At 64.2% G+C, this 18,822-nt stretch overlaps 1 protein-coding gene, 1 long non-coding RNA gene and 1 other non-coding gene across 4 annotated transcripts in view; all 3 read left to right on the top strand.

Moving 5' to 3' along the window:
• Positions 1-810: 810 nt before the first annotated feature.
• On the top strand, positions 811-3,402 carry LOC118024509. 2 transcript variants are annotated; one of them, XR_004683125.1, is made up of 5 exons: positions 811-1,173; positions 2,043-2,198; positions 2,447-2,595; positions 3,027-3,164; positions 3,287-3,402. It is a non-coding gene; the product is annotated as an uncharacterized LOC118024509 (long non-coding RNA). The 2 variants fall into 2 exon arrangements; XR_004683126.1 differs by having other exon boundaries at positions 2,444-2,595.
• Positions 1,372-1,503, top strand: LOC118024609. The gene has a single exon (XR_004683152.1). It is a non-coding gene; the product is annotated as a small nucleolar RNA SNORA9 (small nucleolar RNA).
• A 2,142-nt stretch (positions 3,403-5,544) lies between the features above and the next one.
• The window catches only part of MYO1G (myosin IG), a 13,613-nt gene continuing 335 nt past the window's right edge, over positions 5,545-18,822 (top strand). The window contains exons 1-21 of the mRNA XM_035026446.1: positions 5,545-5,865; positions 7,328-7,536; positions 7,655-7,748; positions 8,437-8,602; positions 8,853-8,906; positions 9,193-9,288; positions 9,433-9,552; positions 10,125-10,349; positions 10,460-10,605; positions 11,014-11,128; positions 11,218-11,388; positions 11,621-11,691; positions 12,602-12,676; positions 12,846-12,978; positions 13,544-13,710; positions 13,950-14,157; positions 16,145-16,368; positions 16,849-16,993; positions 17,511-17,615; positions 17,761-17,874; positions 18,518-18,672. Of these exons, the coding sequence (XP_034882337.1) occupies positions 5,774-5,865; positions 7,328-7,536; positions 7,655-7,748; positions 8,437-8,602; positions 8,853-8,906; positions 9,193-9,288; positions 9,433-9,552; positions 10,125-10,349; positions 10,460-10,605; positions 11,014-11,128; positions 11,218-11,388; positions 11,621-11,691; positions 12,602-12,676; positions 12,846-12,978; positions 13,544-13,710; positions 13,950-14,157; positions 16,145-16,368; positions 16,849-16,993; positions 17,511-17,615; positions 17,761-17,874; positions 18,518-18,672 (2,885 nt within the window). The 5' untranslated portion in view covers positions 5,545-5,773. The remainder of the gene's footprint in view (positions 5,866-7,327; positions 7,537-7,654; positions 7,749-8,436; positions 8,603-8,852; positions 8,907-9,192; positions 9,289-9,432; positions 9,553-10,124; positions 10,350-10,459; positions 10,606-11,013; positions 11,129-11,217; positions 11,389-11,620; positions 11,692-12,601; positions 12,677-12,845; positions 12,979-13,543; positions 13,711-13,949; positions 14,158-16,144; positions 16,369-16,848; positions 16,994-17,510; positions 17,616-17,760; positions 17,875-18,517; positions 18,673-18,822) is intronic.

Raw genomic sequence — 18,822 nt, 5'->3', positions numbered from 1 at the left:
GAGTCCCGGGATCGAGTCCCGCATCGGGCTCCCTGCTCAGCAGGGAGCCTGCTTCTCCCTCTCCCACTCCCCCTGCTTGTGTTCCCTCTCTCCCTGTGTCTCTCTCTGTCAAATAAATGAATAAAATTATAAAAATAAATAAATAAATAATAAAATAATAAAATGCTCGAATGAATTTAGCAGGTGCGAAATGAGTTTCAAGTACTGCTCGCCTTCCTAGCCTGACACTCAAGACCCTTGAGTGTGTAGTCCTTGCCCCCCTCTCCTCTCGGAGAACACCCCGCCACCCTGCAACGCTCCACTGTGTCTCCAACAAGCTGCACCTTTGCCGCTTCAATACCTTCCCTTGTGGGCTCCTCCGCCGGCGGGGGTGGGGGGGTCGAATTAAAACCCAGATCTCCTCCCAGCCAGACGACCTCTCCACAAAGGCAGAAAAGAAGATACCTTTATTAAACCAGAAAGTGATGCGCATCCCGGGCAACCCGCTAAAGGGATGCGCGGGCAGAGCGCAACCTCGCTGTCCGACGGGGCTCGACGAACCCAGCCCCGCGGAGGGCGGGGCCCTGAACCAGCCGGGACACGGGGCGCCAGCGGGGCCGCCAGGGACGCGCACTGGTCCGCAGACGGCAACGCAGCGCAGGCCCCGGCGGCGCGCGCCCCGATGTGAACGCGGCAGCCGGCTCTCCGACCGGCCCCGCTCCGCCGTTAGGGGACTTCCGCCCGCGTCCTCCCGGCGGTCGCGCGCGCGCCCGGCGCCCGCGTGACGTCACCGCGGCCGGCTTCCGGGGGCTGCGTGGTGACGCAGCGCGCGGGTGTGCGTGGGGGCTCCATGCGTCTCCGGCGGCAGGCCGCTTCGGGGCGGCGCGGGCATCCGATGCCATCCGGGGGCGGCGCGGGCATCCGATGCCATCCGAGGTCGTCGGGGCTCCAGGCGGCGCCCGCCCCCGGGTGCGCTCCGGCCGAGCTTCCGAGGGACGGGGTCGCGGCTGCCGCCGGGGCGGGGACCCGGGGTCGGCCGACCGCGGCGTGCGCTGACCGCCTGTCCCCCTCGCGGCGGTGCCCGGCCCCGGCTGCGCGGGAAGCCCTCGCGGAACCCGCCCGGCCCGCGGCTGCGGAGGAGGAGCGGAGCGGCGGCCTCCGTGCCAGGAAGACTGCAGGGAGAGGCCGCGCTGGGTAATGGCTGGGCGTACGCGGACCCCGTGGGCTTGCGGCTCGAGGGGCTTCTGCCCCGGGCTGTCGGGGCCGCGGGGGCACCGCGGAAGGGCGCTGCTGCCGTCCGGCCCGCTCGCTAGGGCCGCCCGATCTGCCCCGCGACCGCTTCCCGCTCAGCCCCCGGCGCCGAGGGTCCGCTGTGCGCCCGGGGCATGTGGGCTGCAAGCCTCCAGCGTGCTCGGGTCTGGGGTGACCCTGTGCATTCCTGCAGTGCTTGCGAGAGCATCCTGAAACGGTTTGAGGCCTTGCCCTGCTCCGTCCAGAGCAAGGTTATAGAAATTTCAGACAGGCGTCCGTGTCCGGTTTGGTGGCCACGTGCCACGTACCGATGGGTGAAGCTCGGTAGGCCTTCGAGTTCGGCTTCTTCCTCTCAGTACTCGCCTGGCAGGTGCTCGGAAGTTCTAAGCAGGGCTGCCGCGCGGGGAGGGCTCGGCAGGGGAAGACGCTCCTGCTTGTGTCCTACCTCCTAAACCTTCATTCTTCGCCCAGCTCAGGTCTTTGAGCACCGCCGTGAGGTGGTCTCGGTCCAGTACAGAACAGGGGCCCGGGGTCGCCCAGCCCGAAAATCGCAGGTGGCGATGGAATGCCAGGCCCCTCCAGGCCCACCTGTGCTTTCCAGATTCCTGACCTGGAGGAAGCGGGTGGGAAGCGTAGGTGGGAGGGGGTGCCCTTGGGTCCCTGCCTGGGTTTGAGCGCCGCTGGGTGTGGTCAGGGGTGGGCCAGGATGCTCGAGGCAGGGCCGCGTAGCTCTTGGCTCCTCTGGGTGGCCAGTCCCGCCACATCTCCGTCGCGCTCGAGGCTTCTGGCAAACTTGGGGTCTGCCTCTTCAGTCCAGGTGCAGATGCTGAACACACCGGCCTGTGAGCTGCACTCGGGAGCCGCTCCCTGAGGCTCCTGTGTCTGCAGTCCTGGGAGCAAGGCGTTGGCCGAACTTCGGCCCATCTTTTCAAGGATGTTGGAGTAGCAAACAGCCCCGGATGGACAAGGTAGTGCCCCCTCCAGAGCAGGCCTGCTCTCTGCTGGGAGAGGTCTGGCTTTCCTGGACCGCACGGCCACCGCATGTGCTGGGTGCCCCCTGGCTCCCCTGTGTCACCCTGTGGGAAGAATCAACTTTGTCTCTAATCGGAGAGCCTCACGTGCCCTGCCAGCATCCCTGAAACTGGGGGGCTACCTTGTCGGGGGGGTATACATCAGACCCTTGTCCGTTTCTGACCGGCACCCCCCACCCCAGCAGGCTCTGCTCTGGGTCCCTGCCCCAGCACAGGACACGTGGTGTCTGCCCTCCCCCGCTGTTCCAGCAGCAGGAATCCCCAGGTGCCAGAGCCTGGAGAGCGCCGAGAGGTGGCCTGGTCCGTGTCTGCGGGGTGATTGGGGTCTGCAGCAGTAAGTATGCTGCAGAGGCCTGTCTTCTGTTCATTTCCATGAGCCCCCGCCCCCAGAAGAATTTCAAAACCCTCGACTTGCTCTGGCCTTCCCATCTCAAGTCAGGTGATTGAGTCCCAGAGGTTCATTGCCTTCAAGCTCATGAGACTGTTTTTGCACAGCAGTGGTCTAGTACCTGGACTCCTGGGGCCCAGCATTGGTGGACTCTGTGGTTTTGGATTTCACCTGCAGCCTTTTCCCCAGGACCCTGCTGGGTCAGTGGTGTGTTGGCCTGGGAAGGTCAGGCTGCTGCCACGTCCCGTCACAGAGACCTCAGCCCACTGTGGGGTCAGGAGGGCGATCGGGTTCAGTTCCTTTTAGTTCCTTTCTGTGTCTCTGTGGCAACCAGTGTTTAGTCCCTGGCTGTGTGCTCACGTCACTTGATTTCACAGCCAGCCTCCAAGCTGTTTCCACGTGCCTCCTCCTCATGCCTGAGGAAGTGGACCCTGGGGTGTGGCCTGCACACGGACATGCCCCGTGAGGGTGCAGCTGGGTTTGAGCGGCTCTCGTGCCCCCTTCTGTCTAAGCAGGTATGCGTCCTCACCGGCTCCCGTTCAGGGAGGAGAGGGGGGTTTCCGGTTCGGGCCCAGGCTGGGGAGTGGGCAGCTCAGGGCCTGGTGTGCACATCTGACTGACGTTTCTCTGCCCCCAGGTTTGGGTGCCACAGTGCTCCGGAAACGAGGATTCTTGCTGTGCGTCGGGGCCCAGGCCCCTCTGACCTCCTGTGTGGGAAACAAGGGGTGGTTAATAAACAGTCTTTTCAGCGTGTGCTGCAATTGGCTTGTGTCTCCTTTCCGTGAGCTAGATACAAGGAGCAGGAGCCCTGGCCGTGAAGGGAGTGGCGGCCAAACTCCTTCAGCCCCGAGGTGTCTCCTTGCTTGATGCCCGGGTGTTTGTAGAGTGCCGAGTAGGTGATGGACTACCAACACCTGCCATCGGGAGCTTGCCCTGGGGATCCTGGATGGGTTCTGCTGCCTGACAGGCTCGTCTGCCTCTTGTCCTCCCTAGTGCAGGTCAGACTTGGGAGCGAGGCTCACCTTCACACGTGGGCACACACAAGTGTGTCCGTGTGGGAGTGAGGTACATGCCCGGTTGGCTTCATTTGAAAAGTAACACATCCAGGCACAGCCGGACACTTTTACATTCGGTTTGTTCCTGATGTCATGGCAGCTGCACCCCCAACACACATACACACACCCTGATGGGAAGAGCGGGAGGTGGCCTCTGAGGTGCCCTGGTGGGGCCCTTCCCTGCAGCAACCTGCAGTTCTGCATGTCCTGAGATGAGCTGGACCTGAGTCTTCAGTGAGCAGGGCAACTGGAGGGGGCTTGGCATCAGCAGGGGCCAGGGTGGGGTCCCCAGCAGCCCCCTGCCCTCCTGCTTGGTGCCCCAACTGAAATCCTCCAAGGGGTTTGTCCCACCCAAGAGGAGGGGAGACAGACCAGGCAGGGAAAAGACATGCGATGTTCTCCCAGCCTTGGGACAAAGGAGGCATGGGCCGTAAGTCCTAGGTGCAGACCCCGCAGTTAGGCTCAAGGTCACGGTGGCAGGGGCTAAAGCCCAACAGCAAGGTCCGCCCAGGGGCCAAATCCCCAACCTCAGAACGGTCTTGACATTTCTACCAGGAAAAACCCAAAACTATCCAGTGACGTGAAAATCCTATCAAGTTGCAGTTTCAGAGCACGGGCTGAGTTGTTCCTTTAATTTAAACCCTGGGCTAGAGGAACCCATGGGTTGAGAGGTTGAGGAAGTAAAACCCCGGGACCAGGGGCGCCTGGGTGGCTCAGTCGTTGAGCGTCTGCCTTTGGCTCGGGTCATGATCCCAGGGTCCTGGGATCTAGCCCCACATCGGGCTCCCTGCTCAGCGGGAAGCCTGTTTCTCCCTCTCCCGCTCCCCCTGCTTGTGTTCCCTCTCTCGCTGTGTCTCTCTCTCTCAAATAAATAAGTAAAATCTTAAAAAAAAAAAAAAAAACCCGGGACCAGATTCTCCGGAGCGTTGGTGTAGAAAAGCCCTTCAAAAGCACCAGCCCCAGAGGGGGTTGCAGAGGGGATCCCCAGAGCTGGGAGGATGAATGAATCCTGAGGGAACGGTCAGGCCAACAGCCCCTTGGGATGGTGCACAAGGGCGCGGGCCTGGATTATGAGGCTTTTGAATAAGCACTTCCCAATCTTACTGGGTATGTATTCATCCTAATGAATTTGAAAGGGTAAAACAAAAACCTTAACTTGCGTGTCAATTTTTTCAGTTTAAAAAGCGAGCTTGTTGAAAGGCAATTATTACAAGAGCCTCTTGAGTACAGAAACCCCCAGGCAGCGTGTGGATGACTCACTTTTGGCAAATACTCTGGCCTCCCCGGCTGGTGGGGGAGGGGTTGAGAGAGAACTGCCCGCCTGGAGGATGCCATGGGGTCAAGGAGGCTGTCTGGAGACAAACCTGAGCCAGCCAGTCTGCGGCTTCTAACGGTGCTGTGAGGAACCAGGTGGGACAGGCGGGGACCTCAGGGACAGCCTTCTGGGCAACATGCGGAGGTCTGGGCCTGCCGCCCGACTCCGAATCTCAGTCTGAGGAACCAGACCGCCAGCCCTGCAGTGCAGTGTGACGTGAAGCTGGTTTTGTCATTTACATCCTGCTGTGGTCTTGCACATTTTGAAGAATGTTACCCGAGGCCCCGCCCCAAAGGCCTGGGCACCAGCATTTCCCACTTTTTAATCAAGATACAAGGTACCTAGCCGAAGATGCACCTAGTGTGCAGCTCGGGCTGTTAACAGAGGTTTGATAGAGCCGTGACGGCATCAGGCCACACAGGTGACGCCCCTGCTTGGGGTGAGGGGTAGGCACGGAGACCACAGAGGGTCAGAGCTTACTGAGGAAGCCAACAGGAACCCTCCAGAGCACCCGGCTCACTGTCAGGCGTGCCCGCCCTCTGGGTGCGGGAACCAGGAAGCCGGGGTCAGAGCCCCTCGGGAGGGAGCGGCAAGTGGGGAGGGCAGCCCCTCCCCGGGACCAGAACCCACTTCCTACTTCACCGCACAGCTCGGAGGTGGCCCGGAGGGCTGAGCCTGCTCGGAGCACCCTCCCCTCCACCCTTGTGCACAGGAAGGCCGGGCTAACCTGGCCTGGGTGCCTCCCGACAGCAGGATGGACGAGGAAGGGCCGGAGTGCGGCAAACCCGACTTTGTGCTTTTGGACCAAGTGACCATGGAGGACTTCATGGAGAACCTCAAGCTCAGGTAGACACAGGGCTCTGACGTCCTCTCCCGGGCCCCCAGGCTCACTGGTCTCCATCAGCCCAGGGTAGGGGCGGGAGGTGGGGCTGCACACACACCCACCTGGACCACCGCACCACTGTATGAGTGACGGCAGGGGGTCCTGGCGGGGGGCCGAGAGGACAGTCCTCCCAAGGCCAGGGCGGCCAGCCAGTGCTGGAGAGGGCTTCCCGGACCCCTGCCTCCCACATGGCCTGGGTGTCTTCTGCTCCTCCTGCCCAGCAGGGACAGGCAGGTGCCCGTCCCCCTGACTGGGTGCACTGTCCATCTGCCGCTGGGGGTCGTGCTGGGCCCTGGGGCTCTCAGGGAAGGGGGCAAGCGCTGTCCCGGGGTGCAGGTGGACAAGCTGAGATGACACTGGGGGGGAGGTGCATGGGGTGCCACAGGGCGTGGCCGGTAGAAGTGACATGGGGTCTGATTGCCCTGGAGGAGCCAGGGAATGGTGAGATGGGGTGGCCCCCAGGAGCTGGACAGCTGGATGGCTTCATCCTGGACAGCCCGCGGGAGGACAGGGCGGCTGCTGTGCAGGGTTAGGGGATGGGGCCCCCTGAGCACACTGTTGAGGTTAGAGGACAGGAAATGGGCTATTTTGTATGGGGCACCAAGCTAAGCATAATTTCATGTCGTTCTTCTACACTAGCCTGTGAGACAGGCATGACCGTGTCCGTTTTAACAGTGAAGCACTGAGCCCAGGCCACACAGCGTGCAGGGGGGCAGGCGGGGGGCAGATGAGAGAAGGTGTGGAGGGAGCGCGCCGGGGGAACTCCCTCGTCTGAAGTGGCAGCGGAGGAAGAGGAACCCCTGACTGACGGGGGACGGACTACAAGCTGCCAGGGAAGGGCGGGTCCCAGACAAAGCAGGAGCTGAGCTGGCTGGCCAAAAGCTCAAGAGAGGGGCAGACAGAGGTCCAGGAGCCTGAGTTCCCAAAAGGAAGGGTTGAGAAGCAGGAGGATGTGCGGGGGGAGGACGGCTCCCGCATCCCCAGGCCCCCTCCCTGAGCCCCTCCTAGTCCCAGCCATCTGGGTGGGGCTGGGCAGGTCCCCTGCTGCCTCTGGGTCCCCACCCAGGCCTCAAGACAGGAAACAGCCCGAGGCCCCTCCCTCGGCCTCCAGCCCCTTTCTCCTCTCCACCTCCACCCCTTAGCTCTACCTATCCCTTCATAAATCTGGTGGTGGAGATTCCTGTGCTGTCAGGATCCCCCCCCGCCCCCCCAGGGAGCAGCGTCGGCCCTAGCACTACCCTGCAGTGGGGGTGGGATTCCAGCAAGATGGCACTGGGAAGGGTCAGGTCAACCCGCACTCCTTCCTACTCTCAGCCCTGGGGTGGGCCAGGGCCCCCGAGGCTCCCCACATGGGCCCAACGCCCCAGCACCTGGGTGGGCGTCCCCACAGCCCTGAGCGCTGAGGCCTGGCCCCGCCTGTGCCAGGTTCCAGAAGGGCCGCATCTACACCTACATCGGCGAGGTGCTGGTGTCCGTGAACCCCTACCAGGAGCTGCCCCTGTATGGGCCTGAGGCCATCGCCAAGTACCAGGGCCGCGAGCTCTATGAGCGGCCACCACACCTCTATGCTGTGGCCAATGCCGCCTACGGGGCAATGAAGCGCCGCTCCAGGGACACCTGCATCGTCATCTCAGGTACCTGCCCGGTGGCGGGGGCCCGGGCAGCCTCCACAGACCCCACTGGAGGGGGCGCCCAGGGGGCTGGTCAAGGGGAGTGGCCACTCTTTCTGGTTGAGCACCGTCTGCCCGGCAGGGGAGAGTGGGGCAGGGAAGACGGAAGCCAGCAAGCACATCATGCAGTACATCGCCGCTGTCACCAACCCCAGCCAGAGGGCCGAGGTGGACAGGTGAGAGCAGGCCGGACTGGCGCAAGGGCGGCCCTGGGCCTGAGGCCCGGAGGGGCAAGGGATGGAAGTCAGCCTGGCTCAGGCCAAGTTCAGAGGGCTCCTCTGCAGGAGGGCTCCAGGTGACCCGCCCAGAACCCGTCCACCCAGTAGAGGCAGGGCCCCGTGCCACGGGGCAGGGCGCCACTAGGAAGAGGGAAGAGGCAAGGTGCACGGAGCCAACAGACGGGGGCTGGGCCCCTCACAGGAGACCCCACGGAAGGGAGAAGCTGGGCAGATGGTCAGGAAGGGCCTGGACCTGGATCAGGGCCCGCCTGTCCGCCTCCTCACCAGCTGCTCACCGGCTGTTACCAGTGGGGCCTCGTGGAGCAGCTTCCTGTGTGAGCGCCCAGCTCTTCCCGTCGGGAGGGGCAAGGTGGGGTTCCAGGGGCGGGGGGCACCGGCGGCTGGCCGCTGCCCACCCTGCCACGGGAGGTGGAGAGCCGTGTGCAGCTCCAGCTCCTCTCTGCAGGTGGCAGCACGCCCAGGTGAGGAGCTGCCCTTCTCGCCACACCGGGCACAGCACCGGGCAGGGGGCCTTCCCAGCCGGTCCGCAGCCTGCGCCATGGGAGGCCTCGGGCAGGGGTGCTGGGCAGGCACAGTCCCTGGACGAGGTCTGTGCCCTACAGCCCGGCCCCTCTGCCCCGCACAGGGTCAAGGACGTGTTGCTCAAGTCCACGTGCGTGCTGGAGGCCTTCGGGAACGCGCGCACCAACCGCAACCACAACTCCAGCCGCTTCGGCAAGTACATGGACATCAACTTCGACTTTAAAGGGGACCCCATCGGGGGTCACATTCACAGCTACCTGCTGGAGAAGGTGGGTCCTGAGGCCACAGGCCTCCCCGCTGACCCTCCCAAAGGCGGGTCCTGAGGCCACAGGCCTCCCGCTGACCCTCCCAGGCCTGGGGCCCCGGGGAGGGGGCGGGGACACACTTCCTCTGAGGTCCCAGGCTCCGCCTGCACCGCCCAAGGGGCTCTGGGTGGGTCCCCTGGGTGGCTCCCCTGGGTGGGGTCCCCTGGGTGGTGCTGCAACCCAGGCAGGGGCCCATCTGCCCCTCCCTCCACAGTCTCGAGTCCTCAAGCAGCACGTGGGTGAACGGAACTTCCATGCCTTCTACCAGGTGAACCAAAGCAGGGGTGTGGGGGCGCCCAGGAAGCCCTTCCGATGGCCCCGCCCTCAGTTCCTTTCCCCCCTCCCTGCCGTGACACCCCCAGTCCCCCGCCCTCACTGGAGGGGGATCTCCCGGGTCACCAGCAGGGTGGTGTCTACACTGGGTGAGATGGCGTCTGCCTGGATTCAGGCGGTGTCCACACCAGCACTGAGCTCCCCTGGGTCGGTCCTCCGGCATGTTTTGGGGGGGTCTTTGCAGTTCTGAGGGCCTGAGCCAGGGATCTGCGGGCCCCCAGGTGCTGCGGGGCTGTGAGGACGCAGAGCTGCGGAACCTGCACCTGCAGAGGAACCCGGCCGTGTACAACTTCACTAGGCAGGGCGCAGGGCTCAGTGTGAGTGGGGGCAGGGCTCCGCCTTCCGGGGTCCTGGGTGAGGGCGCTCAGCAGGATTGCTGGCGCCACAATGTAACAGGCACTCCCTGGGAGGACCCCAGGGGCTCTGCGTGGCCCTGGGGTGCTGAGCCCCTTGTCCTGCAGGCCTTGGAGAGCGACGAGAGGAGCCACTACCTGGCAGTGATGGAAGCCATGCGGGTGATCGGCTTCAGTGCTGAGGAAGTGGGCTCTGTGCACCGGATCCTGGCGGCCATACTGCACCTGGTGAGCCTGGCCGGGGGCTGCGGGGCTACCGCCCCTGGAGAAGGAGACTGACCTCGGACGGCCCAGCCACGTAGCGGGCCCATCCTGCCCTCCAAGGGGCTGAGTGCATGGCTCCCGGAGGCCAGGCCCGGAGCTGGGGGCTCTGTGTGCCCAGACGGGCGGGTCAGGCCTGCAACATGCCGCGTCTGTCTAGCGGATGAGCCCGCACGGAGCAGGCCCGGAAGGGCAGGCTCAGTAGCGCTGACATTGTGCAGATGCGGTCTGGCTGGCTTTGGACAGTTCCTCAGCACGTCCAGGCCTCCATTCCCTGTGAGGCGGCCTGAGGAGCAGGGGGGGCATCGCAGCCGCAGGCGACGGCGGGGCACCACGGACCTGATGTTCTGGGCAGGAAGCCTTGGAGAAGGCTCTGCTGCGCTCCAGGGGCCCTTCCCGCATCCAGGGCTGCGTCGGTGGCAGGAGCCAGGCCCTGCCACACCCCCAGCCCTGTCTTTCCTTCCTTCTCCCTGGGCAGAGGTGTGCAGGCAAGCTCCACTGGGACGTGGAGCCTGACTGTCCTGGCTCCCCGTCCCCAGGGAAACATCGAGTTTGTGGAGACGGAGGCGGCCGGGCCGGAGCAGGGGCACCTGGCCGTGGCTGAGGAGCTGCTGGTGGACCATGTGGCCGAGCTGACAGCCACGCCCCGGGACTTGGTGCTGCGCTGCCTGCTCTCTCGTACGGTGGCCTCCGGAGGCAGGGAACTCATTGAGAAGGGCCACACTGCGGCGGAGGCCAGCTATGCCCGGGACGCCTGCGCCAAGGTCCTCTGGGGGCAGGCTGTGGGGAGCGAGGCGGGGACACCCAGGGGGCCTTCCTGGAGGAGGCGACGATGGAGGCAGCCGGAAGTAGCTGGATCCCGGCGTCTCCCCAGGCAGTGTACCAGCGGCTGTTTGAGTGGGTGGTGAACCGGATCAACGGTGTCATGGAAACCCGGGGCCGGGACCCCCGGCGAGACGGCAAGGACACGGTCATCGGTGTGCTGGACATCTATGGCTTTGAGGTGTTCCCTGTCAACAGGTGGGGAGCCCGACCACCACGTCCCCGGCTCTGACCCCAGCCCCCAGGGCCTCCTTGGTCCCGCGGAGCTCCGCTGGCCTGGGGAGCCCGACGTCCGGCGTCTGTCCCGGCCAGTCCCTGGCCCCGGGCTCAGGCCCCCGAGCCTGCCTCAGCTGTGCCACCCGGCCAGCGGTGCCCACGGAGGCAAAACTGGGGGCTCACGTCCCATGGCCACGACCCCCAAATCCACTGGGGAGCATGCGTGCCCGCGGTGGGACTGGAGGGGGAGAATCACCCCTGCCGTCGGGCTCCGTGGGGAGGGGCCTGCCCCCGACGCACGCGCTCCGCACGGAGCCTGAGCCCCCAAGCCCCCAAGCCCCCAAGCCGGGCGGCAGGGCGTGACCGTGCGGCCCCTGCGCCCGCCCGCAGCTTCGAGCAGTTCTGCATCAACTACTGCAACGAGAAGCTGCAGCAGCTCTTCATCCAGCTCATCCTGAAGCAGGAGCAGGAGGAGTACGAGCGGGAGGGCATCGCCTGGCAGAGCGTGAGTGCCGGCCTGGGCCGCGAGGGCCGCGGGGTGCACGCGGGGTGGCCGGCGGGCAGACTGGGAGCCGCCCTGCACGCCCCGCCCAGGTGGACTACTTCAACAACGCCACCATCGTGGAGCTGGTGGAGCGGCCCCACCGCGGCGTGCTGGCCGTGCTGGACGAGGCCTGCAGCGCCGCGGGCACCATCACCGACCGCATCTTCCTGCAGAGCCTGGACACGCACCACCGCCACCACCCGCACTACGCCAGCCGCCAGGTGCTCCGCGGCCCCCGGCGCGCGCCCCAAGCCCCGCCCCCAGCTGGCCCCGGGGCCGCACCCCCCACCCCAAGCCCCGCCCCCAGCTGGCCCCGGGGCCGCACCCCCCACCCCTCCCAGGCACCGCGCGGCCGGTCTCGGCGCGGCCTCGGTGGCCCGGCCTCTCCAGGACTGTGCCCTGCACAGACCTCCGCCCTGTGCCGTGACCCTGGCGCGCCACCCCATTCCCTAGCTCTGCCCTACAGACAAGACCATGGAGTTTGGCCGAGACTTCCGGATCAAGCACTATGCGGGGGACGTCACGTAAGGAGCCCTCCCCTTCTTAGCGCGCTGAAGACGCGCCTGACACCAGATTGATGAGTGGAAAGCATGCAGTGGCGCTTTTAAGATCAGAGCCCTCGGCCCCGGCTGCACCGTAGAAGCCTCTGGAAGCTTTCAAAAATGCCCTATCTAGGCTCCACTTTGGGCAATGCCTGGGGGAGGGGCACGCTATTACGGAGGTGCGGTTAGCGGAGGGGGCAGACAGGCCACAGTCTGCATTTCCAGCAAGCCCCAGGCACACGGTGCCCATCCTGGGGGCACACCCTCAGGACCAACCTCAGGAATCCTTGAGAAATCTCCGTGACATTATTACTAACTGACCTGTGCTCCCTTCGTCCTGAGTGGGACTTGAGGTGACTCACGGAGGCACACGTGTCTAATGTGTCCTTCACAAGGACAAGTGGGGAGGACAGTGCCGCCAGAGGTCAGACCCCTTGCCCTGAGTCTTCACGGGAGCGGCAGGTGCAGGGAGATTTTGGAACTGAGCCTCCTAGCCTTTTGTCATCGAAGGGCCAGACAAGGAACCTGAGGTTGTCAGTGCCACAGAATCAGAGCAGACCACTGCCTCGGGAGTTCCTGGGTATAACTACCATCACCGACACTGACGGAAACAGTAGGCACTGATCTGGGCCTGGGATGTATACTGGGGCACAGACAGGTGAAGTCCCTGGTCCCAGGCCACCCGGCACGAATGCGCTAGAGCCGGGGTCCAGTGCGGTGGGCATGAGCAGAGACACCGGTGAGGGAAGGAGTCTTAGGTGCTGAGAAAGAAAGCGGGTGTGGGAGCGGAGGCAGGGAGGCTAGCCTAAGAGAACAGAGGCAGGAGAGGGGGGTGAGGGGCTTCCTGGGCCTGTCCGAGGCCCCTTGCCCCTCACCAGCCCTGGCCGCACAGGTACTCGGTGGAGGGCTTCATCGACAAGAACAGAGACCACCTCTTCCAAGACTTCAAGCGGCTGATGTACAACAGGTGCGTGGGGGCCCGAGGCCGGAAGGGCCTTCATACACTCGGGTCTGACACCTGTCTGATGGGCTGACAGCCTGAGGTTTAACACTAAGGCCACAGAGCTTACCAGTGGCAGAGCTGGGGCGAGGGCGGCCCTCCAGAGGGCGGCTAGCTGTGTGGCCTGTGTCTACAGCTCAGACCCCACCCTGCGGGCCATGTGGCCGGACGGGCAGCAGGACATCACAGAAGTGACCAAGCGCCCCCTGACGGCTGGCACGCTCTTCAAGAACTCCATGGTGGCTCTGGTAGAAAACCTGGCCTCCAAGGTACTCCCCCCGCCCCCGCCCCCACCCCGGCTCTTTCCAGGTCCTGGCCGGCAAACTGGGCCCCCACCGCCTCTGCACATCACGGGGAAGGTGGTGTTCATTTCCTGCCTGCTGTGAGCTGCATCCCCACCCCCACCCCAGCCAGGAGGAACCCACCACCGTGCAAGTTAAGATGTCCTGGGTCAGGCTGAGGCTTGAGTAAATGTGAGATTTGAACAGCCTTCCCCTGTCCTCCCGGCCTCTTGGGCAGGAAGGGGCTGGGCGGGGCTCACAGGGCAGGAAGGCGGCGCTAGCTGCTTGCGGAGCTTGGGGCGCAAAGGCAGAGGGGGGGCCGCAGGGGGACACCAGAGCCCGCTTAACCACAGAACATCTGGAGACTCAGCGGGGCCCCTGCAGGCGGCAGGGCTCCCGGCTGCCCTACCACCTCCTGACCCAGCCGCTCGGCCTCCCCTCCCCCCTGCAAGAGCCTCTTCCCTGGGCAGCCGGCAGGGAGGGACAGCTCCACACCTGCCCTGCGGCCACAGAGGCTGATGGTGGTGTCCCTGCGTGTCCTCTGTTGTGCTAGGAGCCCTTCTATGTCCGCTGCATCAAGCCCAATGAGGACAAGATGGCTGCCAGGCTGGACGAGGACCACTGTCGCCACCAGGTCGTGTACCTGGGGCTGCTGGAGAATGTGCGGGTGCGGAGGGCTGGCTTCGCTTCCCGCCAGCCCTACCCTCGATTCCTGCTCAGGTACCGCGCCCTGCTACCCCGGAGCTCCATCTCCCCACCTGTCTGTCCCCCATGGCCCAGGATCCTGTGAGGAGTCGGACGGGTGGGCAGAGGGTCCCAAACCCGGCCAGTGCTTCTCAGATGCAGACCCGCGCAGCACGGACAGCGAAGACGCTGTGTGACCCAGGGGACGGGGTGGGCAGGTGCTGGGCGTGTCGAACCCAGAGCTCAGTGCCCACTGCCCTGTCCTGCGGTGACAGGTACAAGATGACCTGTGAGTACACGTGGCCCAATCACCTGCTGGGCTCTGACAGGGCAGCCGTCAGTGCCCTCCTGGAGCAGCATGGGCTGCAAGGGGACGTGGCCTTCGGCCACACCAAGCTCTTCATCCGCTCGCCCCAGACTCTGGTCAAGCTGGAGCAGAGCCGCGCACGCCTCATCCCCATCATCGTGCTGCTGCTGCAGAAGGTGCGCCCTGGCTGGATGCCTACCCACCGCGGAGGGGGAGGGGGGATGGGTGTACCCATGGCGGGGAGGGGAGGGAGGGGTGTGCCCCCCCTGGAGTGGGGGGTGTGCATGCACCAACGGGGCCCATAGGCACCCCTCCAGGCACCACAGGAATCTCCTCTGACAGGAGATGGACCAGGACTGAAATTGACTTAAGCAAAAGGTGTGGATGTGGTTAGTTTACCTCAGTCCGTGGTCATCAGCTTCAGGCCCAGGTGGATCCAGGTGCTCAAAATATGATTTTCAGGAATCTGGCTTCCTTCCTTTTCCTTCTTTTCTTTTTTCTTTTTCCTTTTCTTTCTTTCCTTCTTTCTTTCTTTCTTTCTTTCTTTCTTTCTTTCTTTCTTTCTTTCTTTCTTTCTCTTTCTTTCAGATTTTGTTTATTTGAGAGAACACACGCAGGGGGAGTGGCAGAGGGAGAGGGAGAAGCAGGCTCCCTGCTGAGCAGAGAGCCTGACTCGGGGCTCGATCCCAGGACCCCGAGATCATAACCTGAGCCAAAGGCAGACGCTTAACCAACTGAGCCCCCCAGGCATCCCCCTTCCTTATCTTTTCCCTTCTTTTCTTCTCTTGACTCTGAAAGATATCAGACCTAGAGATAATTACCCCTCCTACTCCCCAGCATCAGCTGTGCCACCCTGTGGCCAGTGTGTGGTTTTGTGCAGACACCTGCAGCCCATCCCAGTTATTTTTAAGCAAATCATTTTTTAAAAGATTTATTCATTTTGGAGAGAGACCATGAGCATGTGAGCTGGGGATGGGCTGAGGGGGAGGGAGAGAGAATACCAAGCGGACTCTCCGCTGAGCACTGACTTGGGCTCACTCTCACGGCCCTGAGATCATGACCTGAGCCGAAATCAAGAGTCAGACACTTAACTGACTGAGCCCTGCGGGCACCCCATCAAATCATTTTGTTTAGAGTGATTTTAGTAAGTATTCCCAAAGGACCGGAATTCCTCCATCTCTCCCCCTAACTTTTTATTTTTAAAATTTCAAACCTACTGAAAAGTTAAAAGATGCCTATGATGATTTACCATCCACCTGAATTGCTACAATCGTGTGCTCTCCCCACCCCATCTCTGTGTGTCTGTCTGTCCCCACACCCACATACACCTACGTTTATATGATTTTCTAAAGTAACGGCCCCCCTCAATATTTCAGCACACATGTCTCAAGGACAAGTACGTTCCCTTTTCTGAACACGCTGAGGTCAGCAGACGAGAAACCTAACACCAACAAGACATAATCTACGTATCTGAATAATATGCCGCCTGTATTCGAATTTCCACAAGCATCCCACTATTACCCATGGCGACACACTGCATTTAGCTGTGAGCTTTGCTACTCCCCTAACATGGAGGGGTTGGTTTTAGGAACGTGACACCATGCCATGGTCACATAGATGGGACTTGGGACGCTCACACTGGGTCCTCGCGGCCCCACCATCTCCAGGACTGTCCACACTGCTGTCCTCTCCTTGGTCTGAGTCAGGTTCCTTAAGTGTGCTTTCATCTGTGGGTCCCCTGGGCTGCCTGCCGTGCAGGGCTCCCGCTCTGGGTTTTAATGGTTCATTCTTGGGGTACTCTTCCATGTCAGGGCGTCTACGAGCTGGAGGTCAGGCCTGGGCCAGCTCGGGTTCCAGGTGACAGTTGGCAGCTACCCCTGGCGGAGGGGAAAGCACCCCCATCTGCAGGTGCCAGGTGGAAGGACATGGAGTGGGGAGAGCAGCTCTGCCCTGAGTCAGGCAGAGGCTGCAGCAGGGCCCTGTGCCCACCTGGGTAGCGACCTGCAGCCAGGTGGAGGCGGCCCCCAGGAGTCTTGGGCAGGTCAGCCTGGCGCAGCGCCGGGCTGAGGGTGGAGGAGGCGGGCCGGCCGCGGGGGCGGGGAGGGAAACAAGCAGGGAGGCGCGGCCTGGCCGGGACTGACGAAGGCCCGGCTGGCCCCCCAGGCCTGGCGCGGCACCCTGGCCAGGCGGCGCTGCCGGCGGCTGCGGGCCATCTACACCGTCATGCGCTGGTTCCGGAGGCACAAGGTGCGCGCTCACCTGGCAGAGCTGCAGAGGCGGTTCCAGGCCGCGAGGCAGCCCCCCCACTACGGCCGAGACCTCGTCTGGCCGCCGCCCCCTGCGGTGCTGCAGCCGTTCCAGGACACCTGCCAGGCGCTGTTCTGCAGGTGCGAGCCCTCAGCCACTGCCCCTTCAATTTTCCCCGTTCGGCTAGCGCCCACTGAACACCTGCACCAGCCATCCGCACCCCACAAGCCCCATTTCATAAGCAGGGAAACAAGAGGCTGTGCCTAGTAACTGGGTCCCCACACCCCACCGTCATTGGAGAGCCCCGATATCTCCTTGCTGGAGGCCTGGAGGGGAGCGTGGCTGGCTGGGACAGGGAATAGGGGGGAACAATGCATTTGGGCCGCGTTTTGAAGGCTGAGTAGGAGTTCTCCAGGAGGCCGCACTGTCCTCAGAGTGGGAGGGGCCCCTGCAGAGACCAGGGAGCCCGAAATCAGGATGGCCAGTGCCAGGCTGAGAGGCTTGGCCTTCTCCCGTGGGGAAAAGGGAGCGAGAAGAGGGCATGGATGTGAGGGGGGTAGGACCGGGGTGGGGAAGGTGAGGGCTGCATGGGGTCCATCTGACCACCCGGTTCCCTCTAGGTGGCGGGCCCGGCAGCTGGTGAAGAACATCCCACCTTCAGACATGGCCCAGATCAAGGCCAAAGTGGCGGCCATGGGGTTCTTGCAGGAGCTACGGCAGGACTGGGGCTGCCGGCGGGCCTGGGTCAGGGACTACTTGTCCTCTGTGAGTGTCGGGGCCATGAAAACTGGGCACCAAGGAGGGGCTCAGAGCTGAGAGCTTGCCGGTGTCCACCCCACGTGTCCTCTCCCAGGGCCTGGCTGTTTGTCCGGCCTGTGGGCCATGCCCCTCTGCCCTTGCCCCTGGCCTCTGGGCTTTACTGAGCACCTTCTCTTCTGCGCGCCCCCCCCCCACCTGCACCCATGCCCTGGCTCACCCTGGCCCTCGCACGGGCATGGTGAGCTATGCCCCTGGCCCCGTTCTACAGTGGACGAAGGCTCAAGGTTTTCCCTGGCCCCCGGGACCCTGCCTTCTCAGCTTCTGGACAGTGGGCAGCTATGGAGGGCTCAGGGATGACCAGAACCTAGGGCTGCAGCGGTCTGGGCGCGGGGCCCTCAGACAACCCAGGGGAGGCTGGCTCAAGGCCTGAGTCGGCTTGGCTCGCGAGGTGAGGGACAGGGGTGCCCATTCACCAGACTCGCTGCTGGTCCAGCGCGGTCAAGCAGCCCCCATCTGTCCTCAGGCCATGGACAACCCCACAGCCTCGGGCCTGTTCGCTGAGCGACTGAAGGCACTCCGTGAGAAGGACAGCTTTGGGGCTGTGCTGTTCTCCAGTCACGTCCGGAAGGTGAGGTGTGGGACCAGGGGAGGATCGACAGCCCAGGGCAGAGGTTTCAGAAGTGGTCAGATCCAACTCAGTCCCTGAGAAAAGGGGTCCAGGGAGAGGAGGCCCTGGGGCCAGACAGGTGACCCCGAAATCGCCTGTCCCGCAGGTGAATCGCTTCAACAAGAGCCGGGACCGGGCGCTCCTGCTCACTGACCGGCATGTCTACAAGCTGGACCCCGGCCGGCAGTACCGGGTGATGCGGGCCGTGCCCCTGGAAGCGGTGAGCCCCGGGGGGGGGGGGGCCGGGGGGGGGGGGGGGCCGGGGGAGGTGGGGACGTCTGCAGGGCCCCTCCTCTCGCGCCTACCTGGGAAGGCCCGAGCTTTCCAGAACTCAGCATCAGCTCAGGATGGTGGGGCCTTTCTGTTGCTCGGGGGGGGGGGGGAGGGGGGCGAGCCACGGGCCCCTCTTGCCCCCATACATGGCGGCCTGGGGGTGTCCGGCCCGACCGCGGGACTGGTTGCAGTGCGCAGCGCTCTCGTCCTGGGGTCCCTGTAACCGAGTGCGGGGCCCATCTGGAGCGCCGGCCACGCCGGGGGGCCGCTTAGATGTAATGGAGGGAAACCAGACGGCTCAGCGCCCCGGCCGCACCAGCACACGCAAGGGGCACTCGAGCGCCACAGGGGAGGGTGGCGCCGGATTAGAGGCGTCGATCGAGAACATTCCGTCCCGTCCTGGGGCAAGTTCTCTCAAGCGGCGTAGCGGCCCACGCTCCCTTTTGCGGGCGGAGCTAGAGAGGGGGAAAGGGGACCCGGAGGGGCGGGCTGGGGGCTCCGGGAGGCTGTCGGGGGCGGGCCGCGGCCCGGGATCTTGGGGGCGGGGAGGAGGGCCTGCCGCTCCCCTGAGCCCGGCCCCGGCCGCGCAGGTGACCGGGCTGAGTGTGACCAGCGGGCGGGACCAGCTGGTGGTGCTGCACGCGCAGGGCCGGGACGACCTGGTGGTGTGTCTGCACCGCTCCCGGCCGCCGCTGGACAACCGCGTGGGGGAGCTGGTGGGCGTGCTGGCCGCGTACTGCCAGGGGTGAGTCGGGGCGCGCAGAGGGCCCCCGCCGTCCCTGACCGCCCGCCCTCCCTGCCTCCCGGCCCCGCCCCGCCCCGCCCCGCCCCGCCCGGCCTTCTGCCCCGCCCCCGACGCCCCGCCCCTGACCCGCCTCCCTCCCGGCCCCGCCCC

The sequence above is a fragment of the Mirounga leonina genome, unplaced genomic scaffold (genome assembly GCF_011800145.1).
Source record: "Mirounga leonina isolate KUSES-001 unplaced genomic scaffold, KU_Mleo_1.0 Mir_199, whole genome shotgun sequence".
Taxonomy (NCBI): domain Eukaryota; kingdom Metazoa; phylum Chordata; class Mammalia; order Carnivora; family Phocidae; genus Mirounga; species Mirounga leonina.
This window is presented reverse-complemented; position numbering and strand designations above follow the sequence as displayed.